The sequence below is a fragment of the Paramormyrops kingsleyae genome, chromosome 7, assembly GCF_048594095.1.
Source record: "Paramormyrops kingsleyae isolate MSU_618 chromosome 7, PKINGS_0.4, whole genome shotgun sequence".
In the NCBI taxonomy this organism is placed as follows: Eukaryota; Metazoa; Chordata; class Actinopteri; order Osteoglossiformes; family Mormyridae; genus Paramormyrops; species Paramormyrops kingsleyae.
Genome location: NC_132803.1, coordinates 20,290,727 through 20,314,212, shown reverse-complemented (window position 1 = coordinate 20,314,212; position 23,486 = coordinate 20,290,727). Strand labels below are relative to the sequence as shown.

The 23,486-nt window shown below is 37.6% G+C and overlaps 2 protein-coding genes across 5 annotated transcripts; both read left to right on the top strand.

Moving 5' to 3' along the window:
- The first annotated feature begins 817 nt into the window (after nt 1-817).
- Nucleotides 818-4,172, top strand: dmrt3a (doublesex and mab-3 related transcription factor 3a). The gene is made up of 2 exons (XM_023817922.2): nt 818-1,569; nt 2,910-4,172. The coding sequence occupies exons 1-2, from the start codon at nt 1,176-1,178 to the stop codon at nt 3,866-3,868; spliced, it is 1,353 nt and encodes a 450-aa protein (XP_023673690.1). The 5' UTR covers nt 818-1,175; the 3' UTR covers nt 3,869-4,172.
- Nucleotides 4,173-7,190: 3,018 nt separating this feature from the next.
- Nucleotides 7,191-11,628, top strand: LOC111847060 (doublesex- and mab-3-related transcription factor 2-like). Of its 4 annotated transcripts, none has more exons than XM_023817920.2 (5): nt 7,191-7,336; nt 8,727-8,857; nt 9,328-9,713; nt 9,935-10,031; nt 10,384-11,628. In XM_023817920.2, exons 3-5 carry the CDS (start codon nt 9,387-9,389, stop codon nt 11,433-11,435), a joined length of 1,476 nt encoding a protein of 491 aa, XP_023673688.1. In that variant the 5' UTR covers nt 7,191-7,336; nt 8,727-8,857; nt 9,328-9,386; the 3' UTR covers nt 11,436-11,628. The 4 variants fall into 4 exon arrangements, with proteins under 4 accessions (XP_023673688.1, XP_023673687.1, XP_023673689.1 ...); XM_023817919.2 differs by having other exon boundaries at nt 8,727-8,875; XM_023817921.1 differs by lacking the exons at nt 7,191-7,336; nt 8,727-8,857 and adding an exon at nt 8,925-9,142 and having other exon boundaries at nt 10,387-11,628.
- Nucleotides 11,629-23,486: the final 11,858 nt, after the last annotated feature.

Here is a 23,486-nt window from a genome sequence, read left to right as displayed (position 1 = left end):
ACAACAAAATTAATTTACATTTCTTTCACATAATTACTGTTGATTAATAGGCACAATGAGCTACGTCTAGCATGCAAGAGACTGCAGTTGTTCACATCTGATTTCAAATGTCCACATCACACGAATTTGCAGCTAACAGGATAAAACAAAATGCTACATCATATGCGCTTTTTAAATTCATATTCGAATTTGCAATAACTACCCTTATTAGGTTATTACAGCGCAATGTTTCTAATTCCAGATTAATAGGTGGTCGGCGTTATAAATCACGGCGATTAAATGTATTTACAAAACGTACACTGATTAACTCTTAGTCAGCCCTTCGTGGACGTTCATTTATTGAACAGGATCCTTTAATTCGAGTATTAGGAGGCCTGGAAGCTTGAAAGGCTGTCAAAGACCAGCCAGTTATGAGGCCTATAACACCTCAGTCGAGATTAAGGAATAATATGCTACAATGTATATATTAAAATTAAAATTCAACTTAAAATCTGTAAATTTAATACATGATATGTTATAATCAAGACATTGTTTTTGACAGAAATCATTTTAAGCTTAGACCCTGGGCGACAACAATACAATCTAAAAAGAAAGAAAGAAAGTATGAATAATGAATGAATGAATGAATGAATGAAAAACCTATTTCAAACTTTCTTCGTGAATATTGTTATCTGTATGAGCTGGGGTTTCTGTGACTCTTCAGAATGTATTGAAAAGAATGCTGAGTCTATAAATCTCGGTAATATACACCAGGTAGGTGTGCTTTGACGACTAACAGACCGTAGCAATTGCGATAACCAGTTACAATGCACATGACAACTGCTGTGGATTGGGGTTGGATTCTTCAACATAAACAACGGCTGTTTGAAACACTCCCTTTAATGGATTCGTAATCATTCGCCATAAAGGAAGAGAGGAGGAGCAATCCTTGGTATATCACTGTGATCTGGTCTGCGAATGACACTCTGGAAAGTGAGATGTTTAGTAACTCGGGTCTATTAACGTTTGTTATAACGTCTGACGTTCTGCTGTATCACTAGAAAACCGATCAAACTTTTTTTTTTTTTTTTAAATCAGGCTGCTTTATGCTCGGAGGGAAGCACAAGGCTTGATCTCCTACAGCTGTCAATATTGCGTCGTCCTGGATCAGAATTTCTAACAAAAGTCAGAGGCAAATGAATGGCTACGGATCACCGTATCTGTATATGGGAGGTCCAGTCCCTCATCCAAGAGCACCTATCCAAAGGACGCCCAAGTGCGCTCGATGTAGGAACCACGGGGTGCTGTCGTGGCTGAAGGGACATAAGCGATACTGTCGTTTTAAAGACTGTACTTGTGAAAAATGCATTCTGATTATTGAAAGACAGCGAGTGATGGCAGCCCAGGTTGCTCTTAGAAGGCAGCAAGCAAATGAAAGTTTAGAAAGTCTTATTCCGGAAACGCTAAGAACTTTACCCGGACTTTCGGTGTCTGGGACGGACGAAGCCAGCGAAGGGCCACCGCCGCGCATCGGAGGAATGGACGTGAAGTGGGTGTCAGAGCAGTCTTGTAGCACACAGTCTACGGCAGGTAAGATGGAGTGATGTTTTCGATTTTTTCCCAAATATTTAAGTATTAGTCGTGAATCTTTCTGCCTAATTACTAACTTATTATTTTTATTATTTTTTCAAATAGTATATATTGATATACATAATACCAAAGTTAAGGCGTAAAAGACGACTTTGAAAACTTATTTTCAAATCCCGATGGGTCCCGATGTGGCTGCTCTAAAGAGGAGTTTTTTTTAAATGAAATCTGTTTAATAAAAATTAACAGTCAAGACGTACACAAATGTTGCTTATTTACCGAATATATTTTTGAAGGACAACATATAGGCAAGCAGGTAACAAACATATGAAGTAAAAATATTTAAAATCTTTTGATCCCTAACATTCAAAAGTAGGCCTAAATATATTTAAAACTTTTCATTCACACTTTTCAGGAGTCTAAATTTGTACTCAAATATAAAAATCCGGTTGAAATCGTACTGTAATATGCTGTTTTAATTATATTTAGTTTATAGAGGGAATACCATGCTATGCTTAGTAAGACCTTTCTATAAATGCAATAAAATGTTTTTATTTTGACTGATATCAAGTTCGAAAAGAACACTATCGTTCCACTTTTTTTTTATCTTATGACAAACTTTTTATTAGTCTTCTAACGGAAGACTGTGTACATCTTATGAAACTAGTACTTTGACACATTTAAACGTCAAAACTGCAATGGTTTGATAACGGTAGCATTGGAAATGAGTTGTGTAGTTTTAGGTAACATTATATTCAGTGACACAGTGGGATGATCGACTTTAAACACAACCTAAATTGAGGTAATTTGTTGCTAGCGAGGAGAAAATACACTGATAAACGAGTCTTTAAAACTGGAGAATTTGTGTTTTCTTCATTTGAAGACTTTGATGAACAATAAACTCTTAAGACCCTTGGTTGGAAATCGATTGTATGTAGACGTATTATGGATCATCCATACAAGGCATATTTCCTTTTTAATAGGTTATTGTGAAATAACGGATATTGTGCCAATTTAATACAATTTTATACTTGGCCTTCATTTCTTTCTGCAGATAGCTTAGAGCAAGGAAAACTTTTAATTTGGAAATTCCTGTGTCAATTCCAAGTAGTTTCTTTTTTACACTAGATTGAAAGTTGCATTGCATAAAATGTTTTTGTTAAATAAAAATAAATAACAATAACCAGATAACTATAATCGTGTCCCTATGGTTATTAGAGTCTCTCAGTTTTAATAATTGAAATGTGTCATGGATCATTACAGTTAGGTCTACACAATGTTCCTCAGACTGACTGAAAACATCAAGCTATTTATTGATTATTTATTGATACTTTTCCTTTTAGACCCTAATGAAGATCGGTCAGGTGAGCACTCAGAAACAGACCATGGCAGCAATAGTGACAAGGAGCATGACCGCTCAAGTTCCCCTGAGATGTCAAAGTCCAGTTTATGCTACAATCTGGATTCTACGGATGTCTCCACTGCATCAAAGGAAAGTCACTACAATCTTCAAGAGAGCGGCAATGACACTGAGACCAAATCTGACAGTGCCAAATTCCACAGAGAGGAGAGCTTAGTCATCGAGGGTCTCTCAGGGTCTGTGTCCCTCCCTTTAAATCTCAAGGCTAATCGTCCTCCCTTAGAGGTGCTAAGAAAGATCTTCCCCAGTCACAAACCAGCAGTTCTTGAGTTGATCCTTAAAGGTTGTGGTGGGGATCTGGTAGGAGCCATTGAGGTACTTCTGTCCAGTAGATCGACCGCCAGAGTAGATAGAGCACCCACTGAAGGCAGTGACAACCTTAACTTACCATCTAACAGGCACCTGTTTGAACACACCTTGGGGTCCTATCCTGTATCCTCATCTAAGTGGTCAGTGGGATCTGCTTTCAGAGTTCCTGATTCTTTGAGGTTCCCCTCTGAGACCACCAATGTTGTCCCCAGTCCCTTAGCTGTTCCTCTGCAGCATCCCTTTTCCCAGGGGCCTCGTTATCCCCTAATGCTGAGGAATTCCATATCCAGGGGCCAGACTAACCCGTTTGTGCCCAGTGATGTGACTCTGTGGAATACCATGACTCTGCAGCAGCAATATCAGCTCAGGTCCCAGTATGTCTCTCCCTTCTCCAGCGCGTCCAGCAGCATCTTCAGCTCCTCTGTCCTCCATTCCCGTCCCTCTGATGATCACAGGATTACAATACAGGAGGATGGATGCACCATGGTACCCAAACAGACTGTCTACACAGAAGATGACTATGATGAGAGATCCGACTCGTCAGACTCTAGGATTTTAAATTCCTCAGCCTGACCCGAATAGCTAAGACAAATCTAAACAAATAAACAATGAAAAAAACTTCACTGAAATGTCACGTGCTGATTTTTGCTTGAAATACTCCTAAGTAGTAAGTAGCCCTATGGCACTTGGCACTTCTAGAACTTCCGAAGAAAATGAGATGCAGAAATAATTAAAACATGTATAAAGCCCATTTTGTCCATTAATATTGATATGTATCACAAGTTTGCATGTAATCTACAATGGATATGCCCTACAATTAGAAATGACCAAATTATGTAGCATGTTGAGTGTGAACGAAATAAACCCATGTGATGTATTTTGTGTCATTCTTTCTGTTTTTACAGGATATGAGACAGATTAATTAAAACTAAAGAATAAAATAAAGACAAATAGTGGATCTAACAAGAAATGCAGATTTAGATAAGGGGAATCTAATAGCCATCCTATCAATACGTTTTTCACGAGATTTCTAAGAGATTGTTATATATTGATGCTTGATCCTTAGACAAGACATTAACACTACTGAAAAGAAGTGCTTTGCAAGCCTGACCGACAGGAGTGGTTCGAGGATTGATGGATTAAAAGAACTGCAAACACTTACTGTAAAACAATTAATGATACTTCACTTGCATATCACTTCGGACAAAAATATCCGCTAAATGTAGTGTAATGCAACTGTAAAATGATATACTGTGAATTTGCTGGATGCCATTGCTTAATTTGTGTCTTTTTGGATTTAATTTGAAGCACCAAATTCCCTAGAAGGTATTTGCCTATATGATTAACTATATAAAAAACAAAGAAATATGTAGTGTTCTTTCATGTCTATATTATTATATTCATTTTCGTAAAAAATAGAAAAAGACGTTCAAAGTACGTTAACATCATTCCACCATTCAGGTAAATACTTCACATTCCATTTTTGTGCAAAATGTTTCATATACACAAAAACACAACAGAAAGAACAATTTCATAATGGCAATTAAACAGGATTAATGAATAATTTTTCCTCGCTTAAAAATGCGAACGCTCAGAAATATTTGTAAAAAGCAAATACCGTAAGACAAATATGTAGCTGGTAAGCCATATAACATTCTGGAATCATTCTAATTTGTTTTATCATATGAATTTATGATGCACTACATCTTATTTACGCACAAAGTTACTCTTACTAAGTTACGCAATAAATTAATTTTGGGAGTGAACTTGAACTAGGCGTTAATAAAAGACATCGGCTGTATTATGATTAAAATGGGGAGGACAGTTTCAAGCATATAGAAAAGATGGTAATGTGGTTTGTTTTTTCTCGGCCACTGAAATTCCTGGTGGTATTCTACTTCAGGTAGGCTATCCCACGTCGGTAATAACCTGAAATAATCCGACATACTGTTATCCTCTTTTGTTAATGACCCTAGAAACACAGTATTTGGAGAGGAGGCATTAGAATCAAGATCACCCTGTTTACCAGGTTTAGTCTGGTAAAATGTGCACATAACAGCCATCACACCAAGCCAACACATACGTTACCTGCACCTTGATATAGTCGCGATACTACACATTTTATGCATTGTATTTTCTAAATACACCAAAATGGTATATTTTTTTACTGAATATAGTGAAGAAAATGTCTTTTAAATAAAATAGTTTACATAGTTGCATGAAAAACACACAAGCACCACCTGCAGTCAGTATGCATTTGGTGTATAAATTTCATAGCTTTAGTATATTACGGTAAATACATATATAGTAGATGTACTACGGTAACAATGACAAAAATGGAGCAATACGTCCATCTACTGGCAAGGTACAGTACTTATTTTCATTTCGAACAGTTCCTTCAGAGCAATTCTAATACAAAGTGATCCATTAATTTTCAGTCTCTTTGAAAAGCATTTATTAAAATATTTTAACGTATACTTAAATTACGTTAACAAGAGTGTTGAAAAAACGAGTTAAAACATAGCTAATATGGCAAATTCAATTTAGGATATTCTGCAGTATATGTAGGAATTACTAGTTATATTGTGCATTCTATCACATGGACTTAGAAGTCTTGCCCAGTGGCCTTGGTTCAGTGGTGATGCTGTTGCTGCCTTCATACGGTACTATACTGCAAAGCTCAATATCCACATTATTTTTTATTGGATTATTTGTTTTTATAGTGAACACAATTTTATAATCAACAAATAGAAAGAATACAATGAAACATATCTCAGGCCTACTAAACCATGTGTTTAACTGCGAAAACAATATTTTGGAAACAAATACTTAATATGAACCCAACTTGACCCTGCTGTGAACGTCCTTCATCATAAACAAAATAAGCCTGTTGAACATTTATCCTGGTGAATCATGGCTTCATAATGAACACTACTGTGTTAAAGGAGGTAAAACAATTTCACTCCTTTGATTTACAGGCAACAATGTGCACTGTCAGAAAAAAATACCAATTCGTACCTTTGAGGGTACAATTACTTGTCACTGAGGCTGTACCCTCAAGGGTTTGATAGTTGAACCCTATAGCTGTAGGTAATTGTACCTTTTAAGGTACAGAAATGGACTGCGAGGAACATTTCTGTACCATTGGGGCTATATTAACGGTGTTCATACCTTTGGGTATAATACCGTATACCAGTGCTGTAGACTTTTCTCTGACAGCCTGGGTGACGGTAGCCTGACACCTACAGGTCTGGGGCGGGATTGCCAGTTACGGCCCATGTGTGTGGTTAGGGTTAGAGATGGGCGATCCACATTTTTTCAGTTCCGATCCGATTCCGATACAAGAGCTCTTTTTACTTTGATATACTTTATATATTATTTTTTAAAGCTAGTAAATACAGATGGAAAAGATGTATGACAAAAAAAATTAATTAGGCTACTACAAACATGTATAACGTACTGTTCCACCTCGTTTGTTTTAAGCGTTTTTGAGGCATTTGCAGTTTAATATGAATATCTTCAAAGCAAGAATACACAAGTGGCGAATGCTTAAAATTAACAGTTTTTCTCCCATTGGCGTCAGTGCAGTTACACTTTTGATGCGATTGCAGCCCCTCTTGTATCACAAGCTGAGCTCATTGAAGCTGCAACGAGTTCGCAAAACAGTCCAATTAAGTTAGCGACTCCCAAATCATCCATTGCTTTGTTTTGTCTCGCAGTTGCGCGCGCTTTGATAAATGGGATTATCCATTAAACGCTATTCCCACCTCAAAACTTTATTTTACATAGATTGCAAATCGCTGTGTTACTGGTTTCTGTTACAAGCGTAAAATACTCCCAGATCGTCACGTCTTATCTTACGCTCCTCGTACTGCGAAGGGTATGCGCATGACGTCACAGCAGGCGGAAGTCACTGTACTCATACCCACTGAGTAGCAAAAAAGACTGAGAGGCAGCGATAGCGTTCGATTTGAATGCCGCAAAAAACACATGTAAAATGTGAAAGAGCTGTCGTGCGATTGATTGCCAAAAACTAAATAAGTAAGTATAGGACGTGGATCCGTCAAATAGGTCTGAATCGTCGCCGATACCGATCCGAATATCGGTATCGGTCATCTCTAGTTAGGGTTAGGTGTCTCTAATCCTTCCTGGGATAGTGTTCAGGCTTCACATAGACCCTGTACTGTTTTAAAGTTGTAGAAGATGCCTGAATTTAAAGGTGGGTGTTTGGAGGGATCTAGCTAAAAAAGTTCTGAAGAGAGCTGGTATCAGTCTACATGCAAAAATGTACCCGTTTTCAATAAACCAATTAGCCATTACTTTTGTGGTGAAGATACTGCAGGCTGTCCTAAGAAGTACAGGGATGCCTATGGAGTGTGGAAGGGAGCCACAAACATAATGCAAACATTTCATACATAGTGCTATAGCCATCCAGATCTACATGCATAAATAAGCAAACAGATTGTTACATGGAAAATAAATGAATGGGACCACATAAATATATACAATACATAGAGTTATATAAAATAATAAATAAGTTATTTATTACAATAACCCAAAGAAATATATTTTTAGATTGAGCACAGTTGTAATATAGGCCTACAGGGTATGTGATATACTGTTACTATTTTTTTGGGTTTTTTTTATAGCCCGTTTACCACATCAAATAATACATCGTTCTACAAATATTCTTGTGTTTATATTGACAATTTAGTAAAATAAGATAGGTATGGCAGGCATTTTGTCGCTTCTGTAATTCCATTCAAATTACTTGAGGTGTTAAACCACAGCGTAAACTGAAAGCTAAGTATTTGCATGGCATTTAGTATTTGCATTGTTAACCCGCATGCGTTGTATTTAGCTATGCCTCCCTCTAAAAATATCGATTATTCAGGCAAGAAACTTTGCTATATAGTCTATAGAATTTGAATACTCATGAAAAGCCCTGAGCACTTTTTTGCATTTCCAAAGACTGATTTGAATTTAGATGCCCATCGTTCCCTTTTGTTGACAAAGGACGAGCTTCCATTATTGCTTTCGTTATTGTCGATTAAACATCCCTTAAAAATCCCTTAAAATATGTTATCATAGAAAATAAAAAGTTATTACCCATGTCCTTTTGAAAGCTTAAGATATCTTCGACTATCTCCCAGACATCAAAGTTTTGGGTGTGTTCTTTAATATTTACACGAATTTAACATAAATCACACAAACACAAATGCGAATGTAAATATACTACGAACTTTAATACAACCTAACTCTCTTCAACATTTAGTTTTGGTTGTTCCCGGGGGTGCCAGCACTCAGGAAATCTATGTTATCCTATTATGAAGCTAAAATTAATAACATCAAAAGCGTTGGGGTAGTTTGCGAACCCAACGGACTATTTAAAAGGTAATAAACTCTTACATACATGTAAATGTGTTTGCAGATTTGCCTCGAATTGAAAATCTCACTCCAGCCAGCTGACCAAACTTGGCAAACCCGGCTGTTCACCGCCGAAGCTTCTTCAATATGGGACAAGCAACACCCCAAAATCCGGAATATCCAATAGGGGCGAAGGTACCGAGCGGCCCAATGGTAACGCAGGCTATAGTTACTCAAGTTTGCCTTAAAAACGAAGCGCTATGACGCTACACAGGGGAAAAAGCCGATGGCAATCAGGTGGTAATTATTTTAGTGGAAGTTTATGCATGGTAATAGACGTTGAGAGTTCAAATCACAGTCTGCGCTTAATCGACAATATTTCAAAACCCTTAAGTTATGTCCCTTCAAAATAAAATTATTTAGGCTTTTAAAATACAGTTGATTTTTCACTGTACACAATCGAGTGTTGGACGCATTTAGGTAAGTTTGATTTTTAAATCGTAGTATTTAATATGTTTAAAAATTAAATATGAAGAATATTTACTTACATTTACGTGCATTCAGAGAATTATATTTTATAGGCTATTTAATATTCATACTGATTCCCATATGTATACGGTATACTACAGGATATGGTGTCTCAAATTTTTCTTTTGTCTTTTTAGACGGGGACACGTCTGAGTACCTGAGAATAAGCCTATTTAAGAACTTCACCTGAGTTATCATGACGGATATAGAAATAGATGTGGAGAACCTACAAACTGAAAATGACCAAGCGGAACTCAACTTCTCTGAATTAGAGGACAACAAAACAATTAAAACTGACGATGAAAGGACAGATGAGAATATGCATTTATCAGGGGACCCTAAGAAGCTGGGTCGCACCCCGAAATGTGCCCGGTGCAGAAATCACGGAGTTGTCTCTTCACTGAAAGGCCACAAACGGTTTTGTCGGTGGCGAGACTGTCAATGTGCTAATTGCTTCTTGGTGGTGGAGAGACAGCGCGTAATGGCTGCGCAAGTGGCGCTCAGGAGGCAGCAGGCCACGGAGGTTTGCATCCCAAAGACCGCGTCGGATTAACGTTATGATGTACCGCCTAAATTTGCTATTTAATAGTATGAATATGAGGAGAAATAATTATAGCACATCTGTGTATTTAGTATTATTTATTATGTTTTGAATTATTATTAATTCATGGAATTGCTATCATTTATTGCATCATATATTTAATAAATAAAAAGATTTATTAGTAACACATTATATCACTTTAGGATAAGAAAGGCATTTCACGAAAACAAACGACGCCCGAAAACAGGACAATGTTTCATTTTCAGCCAATAAACACATTGTCCAAAAGTATCCTCCAAGGTAAGATAAGTGTTGTTCTGATTTCTTTAGTTCTGTGTTGGTTTCTGTTTTAAGTTATCAACGGTCGTTTTTCTTCACAAGCATACTGCTACTTCTGACAAATTATCTATCTATCTATCTATCTATCTATCTATCTATCTATCTATCTATCTATCTATCTATCTTTTTGTATGATATTGTACTGTCCAGGCCTATATTTTAGATTTAATTTTAATTTTTTTTTTTGATATTCTTCGTTATCTTTTCTTAAAACTGTTAGTGAATAGCAAATATTTCTACAGATTGTTTAATTCAGTAAACAAAGAATGCAGGAAATGTTGATTTTTGGGATTTTAATACATTTCTCATGTAGTAGGATATCACCCCGTTCAAACAAGCTCTTATTTGGAAGGAAGCCAATTTTTGCCTCTTCTAAGCGACCGTATGAGGAAAAGGAGGGCTTTTGCTGATAAGGAGCTAGAGACTATCATGATGCAGCGAGAGCACAAAGAACGAGAGATGCTGGAGTCCACGCAGAAGCCAAGTTCTTCCTTCTTTCTCAGTGGCATTAGCCAAGCAGGGGCCTTCAGTTCCCACAGGACAGAATATGCATCCCCGCGAGTGGAACTGCTCCCCAGTGATATCTGCAATGTTCTCCCACGATGCCTGGACCTTTCTCTGCAGTATGGCAGACCTGGGAACATGGAGCTTCTCTCATCCAACGTGAGCATGGCAACCTCTTACCAACAATATCCCCTTCCACCCCAGTTCAAGATGTGGTCAGGGCACAATGATGTTGGAGATGGTCTGCTCTACAAACAGTGCCTGGTGAATTCCACATCTGTTCAGACTGTAAAACCCAAGGATGCACGCTACCCCGAACCATTGTCAACCCCGAGGAGCTCCACACCAGGTAGGGACCCAGTGTCAGTAAAACTTGAACACTCACAAATGGCTCGGGGGGCTTGTGGACTTTGGCAAGCACGGGTGCAGTCTCAAGGGGGGCACATTCAAAGCTCCAGGGAGTGGTCGACCATTTCCACAGTCAAAAACTGTCCCATGCAGACATTCCCCAATGCAACATTCCACGACCGGCATGAGAATGTTCTAAGCCAGATGATTAATGACAGCACAAAGCCTTGCTTCTCCACAAAGTCAAACTCTTTCCAGTCCCTGATCCAGAAGGAGCTCAATGACAAGTTGGATCTTGAACCAAACTATAAAAAGCACTCAGGAGAAACTGCAAAGAAACACAGTGACAGCCCTGCAGAAGAAAACCACAGCTTTAGAGCCACTGATAGATGTACAAAGGGACTGACATCCCACAGAATGGAAGTAAAGCTTTCATCCACTGTGTCTTTGCCTTTTTCTGTTGAGTCAATCCTGAAAAAACGTTCAGTTATTCCAAACTATGCCCATCAATAACATGAACGACCTTGGCGCTGTGGCTGATGCTGTTCACTCCATCACCATTTTAACTCTTGATTCACATTCAGTCTGTGAAATTTCTGAACCTTACTGCAAAATGTGACTTCTTTCTATGCCTACTAATTTTGTAATGCAAAAAATTTTTAAGCCAAAAGTATAGTGCATAAATAAATGCTTGTAAATATGAAAATAGTGATGTGATGTGTATTGCTTAAGATAAGGGAGATTTTTTCTACTTCAAAACATTTATCAATTTTAAATAAAAATGCAAGCGAAATACAGAGATGGAGCACAAATGAACCTTATTTAATGACTTTTGATTAAAATGCATAATATCAAAACAGCAGAGCGGAGGCACGGTAATCAGTTAGCCAACCTCTGGACAGTGAAAGTGAAGATGGCAAGTGTTAATGCAGCAGCTCTGCTAAAATTGACTGTAAGGTCTCGCGTGTTAAGCCATGTTCAGACATTACAAACTGTTGTGTGCAGCCTAATTTTGTGCATGTGAAATGCTCTGCTAATATTCTACCCTTTTTAATATTCAGATCATTTTTGCAAGACACAAGCTCCCTACCTCACAATAATAAGTTATATTGATAAATGCTTATTTTTTTAACCAACTCAAGAAAGATATGATAGTTCATTAAAAAAAAAAAAAAACCATTGCACTAGTTAAAGGGAAATCGATTTATATATTTAGAAGTACATGCCAGTACAATTTAAAATCATGTTTTAAAAAACTGGTTGTTATAAGGGCAACCAATCCTGGAACAACCTCTCTGTGTGCCGTGAACAAACTGCCATCCCATATGGATCTGTACCTCAGCCTTGTCCTGCCTGTGATGGACTCTATGCCCTCTGTGACCTTGATTAGATATGTGTTTGTATGGTCAATGGATGAATAATTATTTGACTATATGGAAATTTTAATCTGAACAGTGAAAATAAGTTGGAAATATAAATGAAATCTAATCAAAATCAAGCCTGTTGGAGTAGCTGTGGAGGCTTTGCAGACTTGGAAATATAAGCTCCATTAAAATGTGCAATGCAGATACTAAGAATCAAACTCCATTTGTGTTTGTGTGATGATACAAGATAAACCTCTGATGACAATTCTTACAAGACACATAGCGAAAGATGGCTCCAGACTTAGGTCTCAGGTTACTAAAAGCAACAATGGCCATGAAAAGGGCATGGAGCGGGAATTATAAGATAAATCCTCCTTGAATTTCCTAATCTTGTGCATTCACATTTGGGTGAAGAAATCTGTGCTCTACTGTTCATCAGAATGCTACTTGAAATGTCCTTTTTATAGTCAGAAGTATGTTACACATTAACCCCTATAATAAAGTAATAGTAGTGGAGTAAGTATACTAAAAAAATATCTATAAAGATTTTTTTCTGTCATCTTAGTAGATTATCTGACAGAAGTTGTTTTTGGTTAATGTCTGTTGACACAAAGCACGCCATTCAGTATATAGTCCAAATCCTATTCATGAAATTATTTGGTGAATTTAGGCTGTGGTATAAAAAGATTAACGCAAAATGTATAGGTAGATACAAAATAAAGGCACTTTGTAAGGCCTTGAACATTTACAATGCTGTTATTACTGGAGGTTTCTAAGGGTAAACAAAGGGAAACGTAATGACTCAAAGTTGAAGACATCCAGGTGTGTGCAGTTCCTGTGCAGTCTAGTTTTTTAATTGTAAACTGTTGAAAAATGGGATTTAACATAAACTGGTGAGGACAAATATGCAAAAAAAACACGTCCAAAATATTTACTTAGGCTAGAATATTGTATTTTTGTTTCTTAGATTTCTATATTTTGTTCTACATACAACTTATATAATTATAAAAATATAAAAATATTTTAAAATCAGAGCTAGATAAGATTTTAACGACTCTGAGCTATTAGTTAAGTTCTCCCCAAGTGAGCTTGATGGGCTGAATGGCCTCCTCTCGTTTGTATAGTTCTTATGTTCTTATATGGATGTATTTATGTCAATATCTTTCATAAAACTGCATAGAAGAAAATGATGTTTAAATAATATTAATGTTGACGTAAAGCTATGATATTACGTCTGTTAACGTGTGTCAGCTTAGCCATTTTAAAACCTCCCCTAAGGTTACCTTGTATTTGCAGTAACCATCCATTACACCCATGTATTTTTCAACCACTAGCACACCTTGTATGGCTAGTCAATAGCTCTTTGACGTTTGTTAAACTAATAAATTAATTAATTACGTGAGCTGGTGATGAAACGTAACAAATACATGGAATAGCTGAGGGCCGGCATGGTGGTGCGGTGGTTAGCGCCATCACCTCAAACCCCAGTGACCGGGTTCGAGTCTCTGCCATGGCTCCATACGTGTGGAGTTTGCATGCTCTCCCCGTGTCGTCGTGGGGTTTCCTGCAGGTGCTCTGGTTTCCCCCCACAGTCCAAAAACATACTGAGGTTAATTGGGTTTGCCAGATTGCCCGTAGGTGTGCATGTGTGAGTGAATGGTGCGTGAGTGTGTCTTGCGACGTGCACCATCCTGGTAATTCCTTCCCTTGAGCCCCTAGTCTCCAACATAGCCTCCACCACCCCGAATAGGACAATCATTTACAGGCTGAGATGCCCTTGAGGAGATGTTTGGGAACTAAAGCTGCATTCATCTAGACATCCAATTGGATATCAATAACTTTTTGAAGAAAAAAAGTTATTAATTGTGTTACTCTTAATTTTCATGTTATGACGTTAAACTGTGTTTTTTTTCTCAGCAAATATACACTTACTACCCAGATCATTTTCTTTGACTGCTTAAGACTTTTGCACAGTACTGTATATAACTATTTAATTTTTCATAGACATCTGATAGAAAAAAATACATTATCTGTACAGGACTTTTTCTTTTTTATGTGGGAACAGTCTGACGTATGTGTACCATTGAATAGCTATAACTGTGGGGTTCCTTGATGGTGTAAGAGAACTGGCATCCTTTCAGTGCAGGTGGGATTTTTTTACACTGCAAAGGTCATCTCAGCTTGCCTTTGCACAAATTCCTTCTGCAGACTTACAAGTGAAAGTTACACCACTCCTGTCATCTGTAGATCATCCATGCAGGCATGATGTTGCAGTGTGAAAATGAAGAAAAATTATACTGAGCTTCAGGGATGAGTTGTGTGTTTTGTTTAAAGAGGAATTTTTTGGCACAATAATTTTTTGCCCTCTCCTGAAAGTTATGTATATCTAGCTAGTTAAATAGGTTGAAGCACAGCAAGTTATACCGTACATTGTATCTATATCACATACATAAGGCTACTCATTACTTCCCACAAACTTCAACTTTCTTGTTATTCTCATCTGCTTTACTAACATTCTAAATAACATATCTTTCATTTGTCAATTAGGTACTCATAATGCACATTGCTATCCATATTCACAATGAAGTTGGTGTGTAGCTCATTAGCTTATGGATTAGGGGTGCACCGATCTATCGGCCTCGATCACGTTAATTTGAGGGGATCAGAAATCGACCATATTCCCATGAGATCCACCGATCTTAGTTATATGCTTTTAAATTAGCCTTTTCTCCCATTCCCGAGAGAGGTGCAGTGCAGGCTGCCTCCCTCCCTATTTTTTGGACAAGTGTGTCATAACAGCTATATATATATATTTTTTTTTTTACAAAATTAGAGAAATTAAAGTCTGGAAGAAAAAATATGATTTTGTAGTTCAAACAGCAATGCTCATTTATATGTTTATTTATATTTGAGGACACTACCTCATGTTTTGTGAGTATTCATATCAATTTACTCAATAAAAATGGAAATATTGAAGTAATTGTCTTTTAGTTATGAAAGAAACAAGATCGGCAAAAAAAAAATCGAGATCGGCAGGTAAGGTTGTCTAAGGATCGGTGATCGTTGATCTGCCAGAAAACTGCAATCGGTGCACCCCTATTATGGATATGTGTCCCTGTAACAGAGAGGTTCTCAGTTTGTTCCACCATGAACGTGAACTCTTGGTTTCATTTAGTTTCACCTCTGCATTTTTATTCAGATCCAGGGCCTAATTACTTAAGTCCATCTTGGTCCTGAAATGGAGTTACCTATCATCTAAAGTCTCCCGTCATCTCTCTTGATCAGCACAAACATTTTTAGGCTTCTTGACCAAGTCTCTAATGTTAAATCCAGATAAAGTGCATTTTGTTACAGTGTTCAGATCTCCTGTTGTATCTGAGGAGTATAGATTCAGCACATGTGTTTTTGTGTTGGTAGAAGGGAGTGAACAGGAAGGAGTTATATGGTGAAAATCCATGACTTGTAAGTGGATATCAGTGTATTTCCAGTGCAACACTAGAATCCAAATCTAATACTTATGTACATATGTCTTTAAAAATATTTTAATAAGTCTTTTTTGTTTGGCAAAGTTTGGGTTACCTTGTCATTACAAACACCTGGTCAGAAGTAACATCTTGATTTTGATGCTGGGGTACAGTAAATCCTATTTAAGTCTAGTTTTGCAACACGTATGGCATGGAACATTCTTCTCAGGTTCAAGAATGGTTTCTTCCAAAATACACCTGTCATTATAGTTGGCTGTCTTGACAAAAACATAATTTTGGGAGAGACAAATAATAAAAAAAATCACCTTGGCAGTACATGTACACTACAACCTGCTCGGTTCTCTACCTCATCAAAATGAAATACAGTCTAGCACATCTGTAGGAAATATCAAGACCTATATCTACTCCTTTTTTTCAGGGGTTTCCTGTGGCCAGATGTTTATGTTCAGCTCATCATGAGGCCCTCCCTTCTGCCTGCACATTTCAACAATGGCAGATGGTGCTCGGAGCAACGTGACAAGTGGTGCAGGGTGTAGGGAGGAAGGAATGAAGATCTCCTGGCAGGAATGGCCGTCAGGATTCTTCCCAGGGCTCATCAGAAGACTAACCATAAAAAAGCCATCCTCCAGGGCCCCATGACATGCTTTTAACAACCTGAGAAGGAGCTAAGTGCAACCATAACTTTATACTTGCTTTTATTTCTTTTTGTGGACGAACGGCCCCGTTTGACCAGCTGCCTGACTGGAGTGTGGTTCAGAAGAGCCTCACGTTTTATGTCTCGCTCTGAGGCTGCCATCCTTTCCCATCAAAATACGTTGGCGTCTAAAATCTTGACTCGTGCTCCACATCTCGGCTGCTCTACATCTATGGAGTGAGGCTCAGGGGCAACGTTCAGGCTTGGCCTCACCTCCATTTTTCGACACCTCTGTCAACCAATCTTCTCTCACATCATAAACATGCCAGGAGGATAAGTCACTTTGAAGAATGGAAACACTGTATCTCCAAAGGCTTTAAAAGGGGCAAAGAAGCAGGCATTAGTTAACCAACAGATGCTGCTTTTGTGGCGAGAGCCAAGTCACTGTATGGACACCACTGATCTGTCTCAGAAAGAGAACACATGTTTCATTACCGTATGTGCTATTTTGAATTGGACTCAGAAGATAGAGACACTGCAAGCCATAAGTTCAAATTGTTAATCATATTTTTGTAGTCTGAATGTGGATAAGTTTTTACATCAATGTGTAGCTGGGATGTTCAGTTTTCAACATTGGAGATTTTCATCATCAAAACCGGTCATTAGCTTCTAACACTGAAGATTTAGAAAACTGAAAATGGATATTAAACATCATTCGCAGATGTAAATATCACATACCCTTGGAATGTTATTTGGAAAAAAAAAATTCAATTTGCAATTTGAAATTAAATAGATTGCCAAAATACAAATTACAAATTAGATTATAATCTCCACTGACTTCCAGTGGGAAGTGAAACAGAAATCTTCTGGAGATGTATGAGGATCGTGATAAAAAAGACTAAATTTTCAGTCCATGGTAACTGCTATACGGAAATCTGAGTTCTGTAACCTGGTGAGAAATAAAATGAACTTACTAATGTTATGTAGATGGAAATCCCCTTCAATGTTTAAAAGGAATCAAGAAACATATCAATTTCAGTTTGTCATCCCTTATCAGGTCAATATGGGATTACTGTCTGGTAGCGAGATTACAAAACTCTCATTCCTGTGGGCGACAATGTATGCGGGGCTTCGTTCCGCCCCATATCCACATCATTTTATTAAAAAAAAATTGACTTTGCTGCAATAAGTAAACATAACACCACTGTTGTGCTTTCTACAAATTATCTGATGTGGCTGCAGTTTTTGTTTTTACATTTAGAGCAAAACAATGATTTGTCCAATTAGTGTACGTGATTCCTTGATGTGGGCTGACAGATGCCCACAGGAAAAGTACTGCAGCAAATGACAAGTCTTTTTTATGTTTTAATGAATTGAGCAAAATCTCCTACATACTGTAGAATCTGATGGCTTGCATCACCTTAGCACAGTTAAATCTTAAATTTAGCCATCAAACAACAATGTAGTAATTGGTATTTCAGGTTGCTTACAGATGTTCAGAAGATCTTGACCCATTGCCACTATGTCAGTTCCTGAGGGAAAATAGTATTCAATAGTATTCATATACATATTCATTCTTGATGGTATAAGACCACTTATGACTAACGAATGCTTCATTTTATGCAGTCATTCAGGATAAAGAATCATATTGTTAACACATCAGCCTCCATACCTGCATATTCAGAATGTCATATTGTAAACATTTTTGAAAATTAATGTATCAGTATGTTGGATAGTAGCAATGAATCAAACTTTAACTGGCTGTCAATGTGATTATGAGGAAGAATCTTGTGTTGTTTTGTCATAAATTGTCAAAAGACAGGAAAGTGAGCCATAAGTGCCTTTCATTTGAATTACTTTTAGCATCAATGGAAAATAATAAAAGCTATACAGTAGTGACAAATTTTAATGAAATATATAATGGTATAAAAATGAGTAAAACTCTAGACAATTAAATGTTTTTAATGTATATCTCTCTAGGTACTCTGAGTTCCTTCTGCAGTCCAAAACCATGCAGTCAGTCTAACTGGCATCTCTAATTTACTCATAGTGCACATGTGACCACCCTGACCAGGATAAATGGGTAGTAGATGATTAGATGGATGGATGGATAATACGTATATTTTAGCTGACTCAACAGAAAACCTCCAAAAAGTATTTTGACTTTTTAAAATTTAATCTATTATCTAATACTTTCTAATATACACATAAAACACACAAAAAAGCATTTTAGCAAGTCTCACTGCACTGTTGTAAATGGTGGCTACTTTTTGGTATTCAAATTTGTTTATGCTGTGAGAGTGATTTAGTGTCTCCTTTAAAGTATCTTTGTGACAGGTTGCAGTCTGATTCAAATATTAATGATAGACAGTGGATGTTTTTACGGTCCTGATTATTGAGGATCTCTGGTATCAGTTCACCAATGATTCTCTTGCTTGTACAGAAGGATTTCCAGAAAAAAAAATCAAAAACAGTCTGTGTGGAATAGTGCCTTTTCCCTGATGACAGCATCTGCACTAAACATTATTTGTTGATCCTCTACAGTGTGTGTGTGTGTGTGTGTGTGTGTGTGCCTTTAAATGGACCACAGGGAGTGGTTAGAGTTTATGATTGTTTCTGTTGAACCCCTTTGGATTTTTCTATGCAAGATACACTGTTTGTGTTTGAGAAACCCTGCATTTTGCTCTGTGACCTTGTGTGCTGCGTCTCATCAGCCGCATTCTGACCCCTCTCAGGCCCTTCTCAGGTGCTGAACACATGTCGACACCATTTGTCGAGTGATGTCACCATGGTGAATGAACACTCTTTCCATTAGTGAAAGTATAATGAGTTTTACAACAAGTTTTACAATCAACTGTTTTTTATTTGAAAATCTGCACAAAATAGAAAATGACATTTAATAATAATGACATAACTGAGGGCTTGTATCAGATATACTTGGGCTTTGCACACATGCATTAAACTGTACTTGTAACCTAAAACAGGCACATTTTCTAGTTAAGCTCAACCCACTCCCACATTCATATAATCACACAGGTGTGATGTAGTGAAATACAATACTATTAACCATATACAGGATGGTGATTGTATGAGTGTATGTGCATATATTACCTTTCATGGTCTGGCTTCCTGTCCATATATTCATTTTCATTTTGCCTTGTGCTGCCTGGGATAGACTCAAACCCACCATGATCGTGTGTTGGAAGGACTTGCAGGTGCATGGATGGAAAATCCTATATCTAGCTGTAAGACTGTAAAGTGCTTTTGTGAAACCATAGTGTGACTGATGTGTGCTATTGCTATATTCCTATCACAGTGGGTAAATCTCACAGTTTGTAATCTTCTGAGGTCGTGTTGTCCTTCCATAGGCCGCGGACTTTTCTGGGCCAGTGTCACACTAAGTTTAAGATGAAATGTAGCTTTGTTTAACAAAATATTTGTAAAAAATCATAATGGCATTAAAGGTATAACTGATTTGAACTCAATGCACGGGCCAAAACCAACAGAAAATGTCTTAATTACTAACAATCAGATTTGTTAGCTACAGTTTGCTGGCATTCTCTTCAGTCAAAGCTTTGATTTAGATCCCTCTTCAGAACCAATGCTTTTATGTAGCTTATATTCTTGCTTACATACACTTAGTGAGCTTAGGAAAAAACACCATCAAACTAAAGTGTTCTAGCTAATCCTAGCTAAGGACACAGCTAATGGTATGGTTTACTTTGTGCCACATCCATTTATTTATTTTATTCTAATCCATTCCATGATTAAATTCTGATTCTCTTTCCTTCTCTAGTGATAGAGAAATAGAGGTCAAATAAATGATTCAAAATAGATACCCTAAAAAGTTAATGGCCCAGAGCAAGAGATGGGAGTGTCCAAGAGAATGCCTGCTCAAAATAATAAACTGCTTTACAAGGTAATAACCATATATTACCAGCATGTGTATTATTATGGTTTTATTATGTTTTTTTTAAGAATGGCTTTGCTATCTTAAACAAAGACTACTGCATAAAAATTTGCTTATGAATATATTATGTCTGTAACAATGGCATTCTCAGCAACAAACTAAAAAATATCCATGACTAAAGAACTAGATGGTCCCAAGCACATGTGGTATATTTTAAAATCCATCCATCCATCCATTTTCTGAAACTGCTTGTTCCATTTAGGATTGCGGGAGGCTGGAGGGTGGCATGGTGGTGCAGTGGTTAGCACTGTTGCATCACACCTGTGGGACCCAGGTTTGAGTGTCTGCCATGGCTCCATATGCATGGAGTTTGCATGTTGTCATTGTGGGGTTTCCCCTGGGTACTCTTGTTTCCCCTCACAGTCCAAAGACATGCTGAGGATAATTGGAGTTACTAAATTGCCCATAGGTGTGTGAGTGTGCCCTGTGATGGATTGGCACCCCATCCTGGGCTTTTCCCTGCCTTGTGCCCTGTGATGGGTCGGCGGATAAGCGATTTGATGAATGGGTGTCTGGAGCTTATCCTGGAGGTTTCAGGCACAAGGCAGGGAACAATCCAGGATGGGATTCACACTCACACCTATGGGCATTTTGGCAACTCCAATTAGCCTCAGCATGTCTTTGGACTGTGAGGGGAAACCAGAGTACAAGGAGGAAATGACACAGGGAGAACATGCAAACGCCACATATGTGGAGGTATGGTACAGACTCAAATCCTGGTCCAAGGGGTGTGAGACAACTGTGCCGTCCCCATATTTTATAATCTCACAGATAATTTTATTGTATTCAATGTTTCATATTCCCGTGCATTTCAAGCCTATAAGTCGTTTGATATAGAGGAAGAAGATTAAACTGATACATCACATGCCCTTTAAGATGGAGGTCACAAAATGACAGAAATCTGACTTGCTTTGTGGTGGTAGGTGTTGGCAAATGTAGTCATTCATGAGGGGGTGTAGCTCTAGACCTTAATGACATCATAATGAATATGTCTCACTGACTCACCTCCATCATTTTAACATTTGCCAGTCACTGTTCTGACCCCCCACGGCTTCTGACTCCAGTGTTTTAACCTCTGAGGCATACAATTCATAGCAAATGTTTCACATTACTGAGTGTGAAAGCATTTATATAGGCCTACTGTACCTTTCTTTTTTTCTTTTCTTTTTTTTGGGGGGGGGGGGCAGCAGGAGCTTATACAACCATGGAAACATGATATTTCATATTTCATTCTGCCCTGTGCATGTCATTGTGAGGGATGGTGCTTCACATGCAACCTGCCGCCGCCACTTTTGATGAGCCAAAGCAAAACTAATTGCAGATGGAGAGCAAATGACAGGAATTTTTACAATTTCATGGGAATCCCTGTAACAGGAGCTTCCCTAAAACTAAATCCAAATGTCCATTTCATGTTCACTGTAATATTTCGGTCTGCATAATTGTTCTGCGAGCAGAGCTGTTTCCAGTGTCAAACGATGCACTTACATTAATGGGAACTTCTCCTATCTAAAGCCGTATTTATACCTAATACATTATATACCACCAAAGAGAAAGCTATATATTTTTATACAGCTATGCCACTTTTCCTACAACAACATTATTACAATACCATTGTCTCCCCTTAATATGAAAAAATTGTATTACCACACAGACATTACAACCATATCCAAATGCACTTCTGATTATAGACACACTCAGACAACTTAGCAAGCTTAAACAAAATGCCCAAAAACCATTATTGTTCAGAAACAGTAAACAATATTAGACAATATAGATCAGAGGTCACTAACAGGCGGACCGCGGGCCGGGTCCGGACCCAGAAGCTGTCCCATACGGACCCGGACCCGGACCGATAGCCAAAACATTAAGTTATTATTTAAAACCTGACGGGACGCTTCTATTTGAACCGGCGCAGCGTTTGTAATCTTTTCGGTAGTGGTTTAGCAGTAGAGCCGCCGTTTCCCACGCCAATGAACGTCAAGCGCCTTTGAACGCCAAGCAAGATGTAGTTCGGCGTGTGCAGCCCTTTGTCTGCGCTAATGTGCCGTTAGTGTTAGTAGTAGCATCGAAGCTAAAACCCACAACCAAAAAGCCGTAATGTTCCTAACAGAGTGACTGGTCTGTCCTGAAATCGTAAAGCTGAAGTTTTCAAATACAGTATGTATTATATATTGGATAAATAGACGTAGTTTATTGTTTATTTCATGTTCGTTGAAGTTTCTGCTTTTTAACATGTATAAAGTAATGTTATCTGTTATATAAATAAACTCGGGTGAAACAAAAAATGTACATTTTCATGGCTGCCAAATCTCAAGCATCTGGCATGACACTCACGCTTTCAGACTCACGCTGGAAATCTTACGGCAAATCTATATTATTTCATTATAAAAAGCTAAAATTAGCTATGTCAAAAGTGTATTTACACGGGTAAATACAAAAGCAGACTATTTACAAGGTAATAAATGTTACATGTGTGTGCAGACATCTCGAATTGAAAGTCTCACTCCAGCCAGCTGCCCGAAGTTCTTTGTCACGTGACAATAAATATTGTCAAAACGTTTTTGAATTGTACTGAATTAATTTGGTTTGACAGTCAGGTACTGATTACATGCAATGTTGGTACAGCTAATAGGCTACTTAAATATAGATCACACTAAATAGTTAGACATTATAATCTTCCGGACCTTTGCTTCAAGAAGTTTTCTCTAACTGGACCTCTTTAAATTTTAGTTGAATACCCCTGATATAGATCATAGCTCCATAACAAAATTGAAATAGAGACAGAAATTTGATATTTAAATTTATATTCGGATTTGGTTTTCCAAAGAGACTCTTCAAACCCCGCATTTAAGGCCTATTTGGTTAATTCTTCTGATAGATTTAATTAGATTTTTGGACTAGAAAAAGTATCTGAACTAAATTTAAAAATATGCAGAACAATTTGTTCTATTTGATTGCAGAGTTTGCTGGTTTCAAACAGAATTTCCAGTTCTGGTGATACAGATCCAATTGGTTGTCATCTTATCGTCCACTTCTAATTGCATAAACGGCGTAAGTCACATGTAAGGCAAAAAAAATCCTAAATAAATGTGAGAAATAAATCAAAACTTG